Source organism: Dryobates pubescens, chromosome 13, assembly GCF_014839835.1.
Source record: "Dryobates pubescens isolate bDryPub1 chromosome 13, bDryPub1.pri, whole genome shotgun sequence".
NCBI classification, from domain to species: domain Eukaryota; kingdom Metazoa; phylum Chordata; class Aves; order Piciformes; family Picidae; genus Dryobates; species Dryobates pubescens.
Window position 1 is genome coordinate 10,910,924 of NC_071624.1, and position 9,965 is coordinate 10,920,888.

Genomic DNA, 9,965 nt, shown 5'->3' on the forward strand with positions numbered 1-9,965 from the left:
CTGGCTAATTCCATATTGCTGTAAAGACAGTTTGTGAAGTCATTTGATGTGTGATGTCGTCTGGTCTGAGGCGGCTGTGGCGGTGCTTGCCAAGCAAAATACCCTCAGCTGTGCCAGAGGCAGCTGTTCAATTTTTAAGCATCTGGTCCACAATGGGAGAAGTCTCAAGCAAGACATTATTAATGAATTTCACATGTATGCACTGCATGGTCTGCTGCAGAAAAAAGTTTATGATGGCTTCCTTAGATGACTCAATTCTAACCCATAAAAAATAATTGATCAGTAAAGAAATAGGAAAGATGTGAGAAGAGGGCAGAAATAAGGTTAAAGAGGGAAGAAAAATTAAGCATTTAAGTGGATTCAAAGTGTTTAAATGTGCTGAGCTGCTAGCACTGCATGACCAGAGTGTGACTACATGATTATAGCAAGGGAGGTAATATTATGAGTTCTCCCAGCAATGGGTTTCAACTCATCCTCAAAAAAGGCAGAAGAGCTTGCTGTCTTTGTTCTGTTGGTACCTTGAGCCCTCTGTGAAGCCTTTGTCATAGCAAGACTGTGATGATATATTTTGGATGGGAACTAGGAATTCATTACCCAACTGGACCGAGGTTTACTGAAGTCTTTCAGGGCCTGCATGTGTCCTTCAGACATTAACAGCTTTTTCCTACAGCTAATTTGATTGGGCCAAGTTTTAAACAGTAAGTGTAGAGACATTCTAAAAGCTAGTACATTCCAGAAGTAAAACACAGAAAGGGTGGAGATGTGTTAAAGGAAAGGTTTTACCCCCTCTTTATGGATCTGACTTCTCAGAAGTGCTTAATTATTTGTGTCAGTTAAAGCTCTAGCTCTTCTGAAAACTGGACTCTCTACTTAGAGCTTTGTTTCCTTCTGGCCTACAGATGCCTGTGTGTGGTTTGGGAGCTTTTAGGGGATTTTGGTGGGGTTTTGGTGTTGTGTTGTTTTTTTTATCCCAGTTGTGCTGTTTCCATCATGAGTTCTGAGACGTGATATATTGTCAACAAATTATCACTGGTTAACAACCGAAATACTTAGGAGTCATACCTCTAACCCAGCAGTACTGTTTGGTTTTTTTTCTGTTGCCTCTCCTAACACTAGCTAAGCACATACAACAAATAAACACAAACCATGAAAATTTTATGGCCAAATTGCTTGCTTTGTGATGGAGAGAGAGATTATTTTTCAAGCTTGGGCTTTCAAGAAGCAGGCCAAGTTGGCAACGTCTTGCCCCACAACCTTGGGAGAGGCTTTGCTTCTTTAAAATCCTTATGTATTAAAATGACACATCCCCAGTAATCTTTTTTTTTTTTTTTATTTGCCAATAAATGTCTAAATGCCAGAGATTAATGGATCTCTAACCAAAGGCACAGGTACAGATACTATCTTTTCATTGCGTGCTTCCTGTGCATGCCTACAGTAGTTTGTATTTACCAATGCAGCCTCGAGTTACGGATGTGGGAGTGCAGTCGTTCACAGGCTGAGCAAACACGGGGTTCCCTGTGTCAAGGGTCTTTTGTTAATACCTTGATGTTGCAATAGCTAAGCCTGCCTTTTCATGCTTTCATTCTTAGAAGCATACTTTAATTTATTTGCAAACCAAAGAGAATAAATCACTGCTTCGGTCATGGTTTTGCCAACTGTAAGAGATGTTTCCCTCCTAGCAGGCAAATACCAAGACCTTCCTAGAAGAAGTATGTATGAGAAAAGGAGGGCTTGGTTGTGGTGATGGTGCCATCACTGCTATTCCCCCTCTTTCATAGCATAAACTAGGAATTCAGCTGCACAGAGATCAGTGAAATTGTGCAGAATCAGAGAAGAATAAGGTCCTAGCAGTGAACTATTGCAGTTGTTTTATTTCCATGGGAACAAAGCCCTACGAGGAGAGGCTGAGGGAGCTGGGGTTGCTTAGCTTGGAGAAGAGGAGGCTCAGGGGAGACCTTATTGCTCTCTACAACTACCTGAAGGGAGGTTGTAGACAGACGGATGTTGGTCTCTTCTCCCAGGCAGCCAGTACCAGAACAAGAGGACACAGTCTCAGGCTGCGCCAGGGGAGGTTCAGGCTAGCTGTTAGGAAAAAGTTCTATACAGAGAGAGTGATTGCCCATTGGAATGGGCTGCCTGGGGAGGTGGTGGAGTCACCATCATTGGAGGTTTTCAGGAGAAGACTTGATGGGGTGCTTGGTGCCGTGGGTTAGTTGTTTAGGTGGTGTTGGATTGGTTGATGGGTTGGACGTGATGATCTTGAAGGTCTCTTCCAACCTGGTTTATTCTATGTATTCTATGTAAAGGTTTGTTCTAACTGATGTGTGTCAGACTGGTGGCTGCCACTGCATTGCTGCTCCCTGCTGCAATTAGAACTTCTTCTTAGGAAGTTCTTCAGTACACAGGTGGTGAGACTCTGCAACAGGCTGCCCAGGGAGGTTGTGGATGTCTCCTCCCTGGGGGTGTTCAAGGCCAGGTTGAATGAGGCCTTGGGTAGCCAAGTCTAGTTGAGAGGTGTCCCTGCCCATGGTGGGGAGGTTGGAAGAGATGATCTCTAAAGTAGGTCCCTCCCAACTGAAGCCATCCTGTGATTCTATGAATCTGTTGTGCTTTTAAGCTGATCAAGGATAAATTTGTAATAAACTCAAGTGTACAGCTGTGGCTGGCTAGAAAAGCCCTTATGTTTTTTATTTTGGCTATGTCTAGTATCATCATCATAAAGAACTGAAATCTGCAGTGTCTTCTTAGATCTCCAACGGTCTTGCTTCTCTAATAATCTAGTAAAAATGGCCAAAAGTCCAAGTGTTTCTCTTAGAGGAAATGGTCTACCTTATCTTTGTGTGTTAAATCCTATCATTTCTCCTGGCTGATTATTCCAATCCCAGTGTGCACTTTTTTTGTAGACAATGACTTTATTTTTTTCCAGGTTTTCTTTCTTCTCAGTGCAAATGTGTGTTTCTGAGTTGGTTGTGTGCTTGGGGGGTTTTTTGTTTGATCCTTTGGGTTTTTGGTGTTGTTTTTTGTGTTGCAGCACTAGCTCTCAAATTATGACTTTATACTGTTGGGGGAATACCAGTCTGAGGCCTTGTTATTTACTCCATTAAGGCTCAAAAGCTGCTGTGAGGCTGTTGGATCTTCTATATCGGTGTGTCATAGCACACATAAGGTTGCCATGAAGAGCGCTAGGGAACTGAAAACCCAGCTCCTGAACCAAAGCAAATAAAATGACAAAAAAGCAATAACAATGAGATGCTTTATGAAAAGAGGTGTTTAAATATGCCTGTGGCCCACAGCTGGGGGGATTTATCTAGCCAATCTTACTCTCGCTTTTATTTTGTGTTGCTGCTACATTTCTGCTGCCATCTGCCACCTCCTCCTTTGAAAGGAGACAACTGTAGTTTGATACTCGGAGACAGTTAGAAGGCTGCCCGAGATGGCTCTTAGCAGACCGGTTAGCATGTCTCTGTCCTTAGCGTACGCATATGCAAAACACAGACAATTACTGCTATTTAAAATGCAAAAGAAACACTTGCTCAGTCCTTCCTGCAAGGTGAAGCAGCGCTATGGAAGGGCTAATCAGCACTGACTCAGCAGCATTCCCAGGGGAGGAGGAGAGATTAAATGTCTTGAAAATCCTCCTAATCACCCTTTCTGATGGTCACAAAGGGTTCTTTTGATGAGCTAATAACAGAGGAACTTTCCATTTTAATCTCCTGTCTTTAGATGGCACCTTTTTCGACCTCCTGCCTTTGGCTCTCCTTTTATTCCCTTTTTAAAACGACCTGCCTTTTTCATGTAGGTCTTATTTCAGTTTAACCTTTTCTGCTTTTAAGAGAAAATTGACTCGCTAGAGCAAACATGAATATAGATTCAAAATTGGTTTGGAGACTTGCTGTATCCTGGTAGCCTCCAATTATTTGCTATTTTTAACTTTTCACCTGGAAAGAATATATCCTGGAGGCAGGGGAGGATAGCATGTCCTCACACAGTCATAGGCTAAATTTTAAAGAGCTATATCCTTACAGCATAAATTGATATTACTATGTATCAATATATATTACTATATCCATCTAGCATAAATTGATATTACCATGTATCAATATATATTACTATATCCTTCTAGCATAAATTGATATTACTATGTATCAGTATATGTTACTATATTCTTACAGCATAACTTTATATTGCTATATATGAATATATATTGCTGTATTCTTACAGCATTTTTTTAATGCTATTCTTATAGCATAACTATGCTCTAAGAATAATAATTCTTCAAGCATGCTATAAGAATTAGGAAATGCTTGAAGGAGCAGCACCTGGTTTATGTTCTCAGGGTGAATGAGAAACCTGTGTGCTTAGGGAAGCCATTTCATGGATGCCATCACAGCTTTTTGCTCTTTTGAAAATGCCTCCAGGGAGCTCAGGGAGGATTTGTAAATCCTATCACAGCCAGGAGCCAGGGAGGCTGTCTGTGTCTGTCAAGATTTTGATCTATACCTGGAAGAAATAATAGTGTCTGTGCCCCTAAAGGCTGTATTTCTGTGCTGTAGCCTGTTTGGTTTTTGCACCTCAGACTGAGCCTGTGTGTGACAAATACAATGGAAAACCAGCTGAAGAGATATTACTTGTTTGCAGGGGACTTAACTGAACATGTTCAATCCTGTTGTCCAAAGAACCAGGTTTGAGTAGCACAGACAGATCGATAGAGCCAGGTTTAGAGGCTGTGTGGTGAGTACGTGCCCCAGGGCAGTACCTGTGGTGCCTGCCATGTTCCTTTCCATTTGCAGTTGCCCTGAATTTTGAGCAGTCTGTCAGGCCGTCACGGCACGTACTGCAGGTTTCACTTGGTTGCAGACCTGCTACGCGTGTATGTTTCTCCATACTTTGCTAACCCTTTCCATCTCCTCCTACAGCGAGTTCCCCTCAGCCTTCACCAGCAAACCTAAGATCCCTCGCACTCCTGAAGTGCAGAGTGCCAGCCCCAGAAAGGGAAAGGTCCCAGCCATTGCCCCCCAGTTCTCTCAGCCTGGACCCCAACAAACAAGCTGCCCCAGCTCCTCAGGATCCTCCACGAGGAGCAGACAGAGTAAGTGGAAAAAGTCATCATTCTGTTTGTCGGTCTCTGGGGTGGAAAAGGAGGGAGCGCTGCGGTAGCTCTCCAGGAATGAAGTCGTGTGCTACAAATGTGCCAGGAGTGTATGACATTGTACTTGTCATCTGCAGGATGTACAGCCATGCAATTAGATCCTGCTGAACACTGCTCCTCTTTCCAGCCTGTCATGTGAGCAGTTAAGAGAGATGCTTTTTCCTGTCTCTGCTTGGAGAAAAATGGCCCACATTCTCTGAGGTTTTGGGTGAAGCTTTTAGTCTCAGATTAGTTGTTCTCAAGCTGCCATTAGCCTTTGTCCTTTTCTTTAGGCACTTGTTCCCTCCACTGTGTAACTTGTTTAATGTTCTTGAATCTGAACCCCTGGGTGTGTCTACACTGGAACTGAATCTAGACCAGGTATCACACAATTCAGAAGATGGGCACAGGGTAACCAAGTAAGCAGAGCCAAACATGGTGTACTGCTTCTGGCAGCTATCATTCTGCTGGAGACTTGTATTCAAGAAGCATATGGATGTGTCTGTGTCATTATCTGCAGTACTAGTTTGCAGTGGGCTTGAGTCTGGGTGGAAGGGATGGACTCTTGCTTTAAACCAACCAACCCAGGCCTAGTAAAGTGGAAACGTTGACCTCAGATGCTCACACAACAGTAAACACCTGTATGGTGTTGGGAATGGTATTTTGGGAGGGAGAAGATAGATGTGCTTTTTTTCCCTGGAGTGTGTGGATAGGACTAACTGTGTTCAGACACCCTCTTGAGTCCACCATCAATGAAAATGGCAGGAGCTGTGTACTGCATATTTTTATTCCAGATGTGTTTGGATGTGTTAGAAGTTTAGTGATGACTGTTTGAACGCAATGGAACATCAGCTCTGTTCTGCAGCTGTAACTGTTCTCTTTAAACCTTTCACAAAAACATAATACTTTGCAAACCCTGCAGGAAATTTGAGGTATGTGTATGTCATTGGCTCCTCATTACAGGTAGGGAAGATGAAACACAGAGAACTGAAATAATGTAGTGAATCAGGACAGAGCTGGAAGGAGCTTCCCAAGCCTTCTGTGTCGCTTATTCATTGTCATTCCACACAGCTGTGTGTGCAGGGAGATGAGGTGGCTTTATTGAGTACAGGTGAGGCAATGGAAGGGAATGTCCTTGTGGGTAAGGGAAATTTTGACCTAGAGAGCACTTGCTTAAACATTCCTGTGCTTAGGTAACATTGCTAGCTCTTTTGGCTTTGCTTTGGCTGCACATGCCCTGCATTTTACCTCTGACATCTGTGCTTTCTGTTTCCTGTGATACAAGCACTGTGTTAACATCCAAGAGTCTGTCCCTGATTCCTGTTTCAGTTCATTTACAAAAGCACATTGAGAGGGAGAAGCTCTCCTGAAGAAGAGCAAAGCAGTGTCTGTGTGTGTGTACACCACATGTTCTAGTTCCTTCAGGGCCACTCCTGGGTGCCTGTGTCCTATGAAAGATGTGACATGCATGTGTTGCTCTCGTCAGGCTCTGGAGTAAGTTCCTCTTCAGTGGCACAGTGTATAATGTATTTTATATTGAAATTGCACTAAAGCAGTGTGATCACAATTCTCCATCAGTTGAGTTTCTCTTGATTCAGTATGTGTCATTTAAGTCCAGACTCTTGGGGTCTTCTAACTTTCATTGGATAGGATTTGTCTTACAATATACCTCTTATCTTTGCTATGTCTCTGCATCCTGAAGCTGAATGTATAGCAGGCATCACATCATACTATGTGTCCATTTACCTTTTCTCCCTAGTTAGTTTTTTTTTGGGTGGGGTTCCAGGTAATTTGGTTTTTTGTCTGTCCACATGGGTCATGAGGCAAGCATGCTGCCAGCAATTGAATATTAAAGTCTTGACTTCCTGCTAAAAAATAGCAAATAAACTTTTCTGCTAACAAATCATCTTTCCTTCACTCTATGTATGTCTGTATGTGCATCCTGGGCTGCTGTCTGTGGCCACAGAGCACCTATTAGTTGTTGTCCATCTTGCAGGGACTTTCACACAGGTATTTATGGCTGAGAAAAGTGAGAGGAAGGTGACAAGGATCAGATTTTTTAAAGGACTAGAAGGAGCTTTAAGCACCTGTGTCGAGACTTGAGGCTCTCAAAGGTAATTCCCAGCTGTTACTTAAAGGTGCAGAGAAAGCATCTGAAGCAGGCAATGTTCTGTGCTTCTTTTCCTTTGATTTCCTAGCTGAGTCACCTCTAAGTCAAAAAAGTCATCAGATGCACAGATATCAAGAGTTGCTGCTTCCCATTTTGCCTGCTGTGTAGGTATGTAGGTTTCTACATGACAAGAGATTGTCCCACTGGAAAACTGTTTTCAGTTTCTGGATTTCTTAGTGTTTCTGGAGACATACAGCTGAGGGGCATGATGAGGGTCTGATTGTACACACTTGATGTGCTCACTTGTTTTAGAGACACATTTTTGGCTTGCTTTTGATACTTATTAAAAGAGCATTTCCTGGAAATAAGTTTCTTTTACATAAACCCAGCTGAACTAGCTGGACTGGTCCTCTTGGGGCATGGAGTGTGTGGAATGCCTGAGGAATGCAGAGGAAGGACAGGTACTTAGTGCAGCTACAGGCCTGGGGCCAGATTCCTGCCTGAGATGTAGCCTGCTGCTGTTAGTGGAGCTCTAAAGCTGTACCTTAAAGCAAAACCAAGCTCCTCCAAGTAAAATCAGCCATGCAGGGCTTTTCTGTGAATTCCACTGTTTAGTTGGTACAAGGCTGACACTGGCAGCATGACTAGAACAGAGGGTGGACCTCCGAATTTAGACTGTTTGAACTATGGTTATGTGCTCCTTGTGGACGTGGCTGAATGGGTTAAACTACTCTCTTCTTTACTCCTCATCTGTTCCAAGCAACTCTTCATGGGCATGTTCAAGCTGTTTGCAGGGTACAAAGTCCTGTCTAGGGCACGGTGGAGCTACAGTAGTACAGCATTTTCTACCAGAGGAATGATTTTTGTCACCAGTGTGACAGCCCTGGTCATTTCCTGCTTCTCCAGAACTATTTTCAAAGTGGCCTGACAAGTGGTTGCCATGAATACCTCCTGCAATTTTAGACTGCAACAGCAGTGGCTAAGGTGCCTTTGTGCACATTCTTTGAGGTGTTTGTGTCACTGTACAGGCTGAGCAAGTGTTGCCCTCGGGCAGCTCCTGTCGTGTAATACATCCTGCTTTCAGCTGACAGACCCTTTCTTGCTGTTTTTCTGCAGGCAGCCAGTCCTACAGGAAGTGAGAACAGTTCCTTTCCTCGAGAATCACCTGTCACATTGCTGAAGGACAGAGCCAGCTTCCTGTAATGAGCTTTACTGGCGAGGAGAGAGTGAGGTTACTGACACTGCAGAGCATACGCCTTGCACGGTGATTCAGGGATTATCTGATGGGATTCATTGCTTGTCGTCTCTACAGCTGGCTAAGACAAGGGCCTTGTTATTACAAGGTCTCAGCAGCAGCCCAGGAGTGATATGGGAGATGGATATAGTCCCAGTGTCTGCAACAGTTTGTTCTAAAGTCACATTGCCACCTTGAGAAGAAACTCTTTATGCTCTGCCTTCTATGTCAGAGTAAATAGCCTTTGGAGATGGTATATAGGACTCGGCACAGGAGCTTGACCAAGCAACCATCTTTATTAACACATTGCTTTCTGAACCAGACTGCCACAAATTATGCTTTTGTGAATGAGTTTGGAGTCATCCATGTTCAAAGGATCTGCACTAGAAGGGAAAACACACACCATATGTGCAGAGCCTCACTGCCTGGAGCAGTCTTGTGTGGAGTGAGATCTGTGTTTGGTCACCAGGCTAGAGAAAAAAGTATTTCATCAACTTCTGACTGACCTGTGCCAGTTAAAAACCACTGTGCCAGTGCCCAAGGCAGTGTCCATGCTCATCTCTGAGGATCTGATCAGCAGCTTTAGCTGCAGCTGCTTTCTTCTTATGTGTTTTTCTTAATTCTACCATTTAACAGCTGTGGAATGAATAATCTATTTTTGTTTCACTGGAATAAAGAATTTTGTTTCTTTATTCATAGAAAAAAACCCATGAGAATGTGAACAGATCAGAAGCAGTTTTCTCTCTAAGTGTAGCTATGGACAAATTTCTTTGGTCTTTCTTGCTTGTTTTTTTAAGGTGCTTCACTTCTGAGCAACAACTGCTGATGTCTTTATGGAGTTTGTGCTGATCTTCAGTGAATATGAGGTGCTGGCTAGGCAAGAGAGGTCAGGAAGCCCTCCACTAAATGAAATAACAGCAGTTAGTTCTGCCAGTGAATTAGGAAGGTTTCTTGTTCTTTCTCTCTAAAAACCTTTCACTGAGGGCTGGCTGTTGGGTATCATCCCCTGGTGTGATACACCTGTTAGTGCAACAGCAACAAACTTTTCCAGAAGTGGAGTTTAGTTTACTTCAGAGGTGGGCTGCTGCTGGGGCAGAAATGCACACAAAGCAAGCAGTGTATTTCTCACAGGCAGACCTCAGAAGGCAGCACTTTACACAGGTACAGAAAGGGAGAAGGTAAGGCTCTTGTTTTGGAGTTTCACCCTGAGAAACAAACCAATGGAAGGCAGCCTGTACGGTAAAGCGGCTCAATAGTGACAATTGCGACACTGCCGTGCCCTGGAGAGTTGGAAAGCCATCAATTTCTTTTGGTCTTCTGCTGACACCTTGAATTGTGCCTCTTGGTATGTGGTGGCAACTGAAGAGCCAAGGCCATTTCCTTGTGTGATGGAGTTGCCATACCAAGATCAGTGATGCTGAGTCAGATGTTTGCCGAAAGGCTTGCTGTGCACAAGTTCAGGTTACCCCTTTGGATGAGAGACTTTAAATTGG

General features: G+C 43.5%; 1 protein-coding gene across 1 annotated transcript in view; it reads left to right on the top strand.

The window, feature by feature from the left end:
* ARMC9 (armadillo repeat containing 9) overlaps positions 1–9,436 on the top strand; it is a 67,153-nt gene extending 57,717 nt beyond the window's left edge. The window contains exons 25-26 of the mRNA XM_009903506.2: positions 4,917–5,089; positions 8,355–9,436. Coding sequence (XP_009901808.2) covers positions 4,917–5,089; positions 8,355–8,377 — 196 coding nt within the window. The 3' untranslated portion in view covers positions 8,378–9,436. The remainder of the gene's footprint in view (positions 1–4,916; positions 5,090–8,354) is intronic.
* The last annotated feature ends 529 nt before the right edge of the window (positions 9,437–9,965 follow it).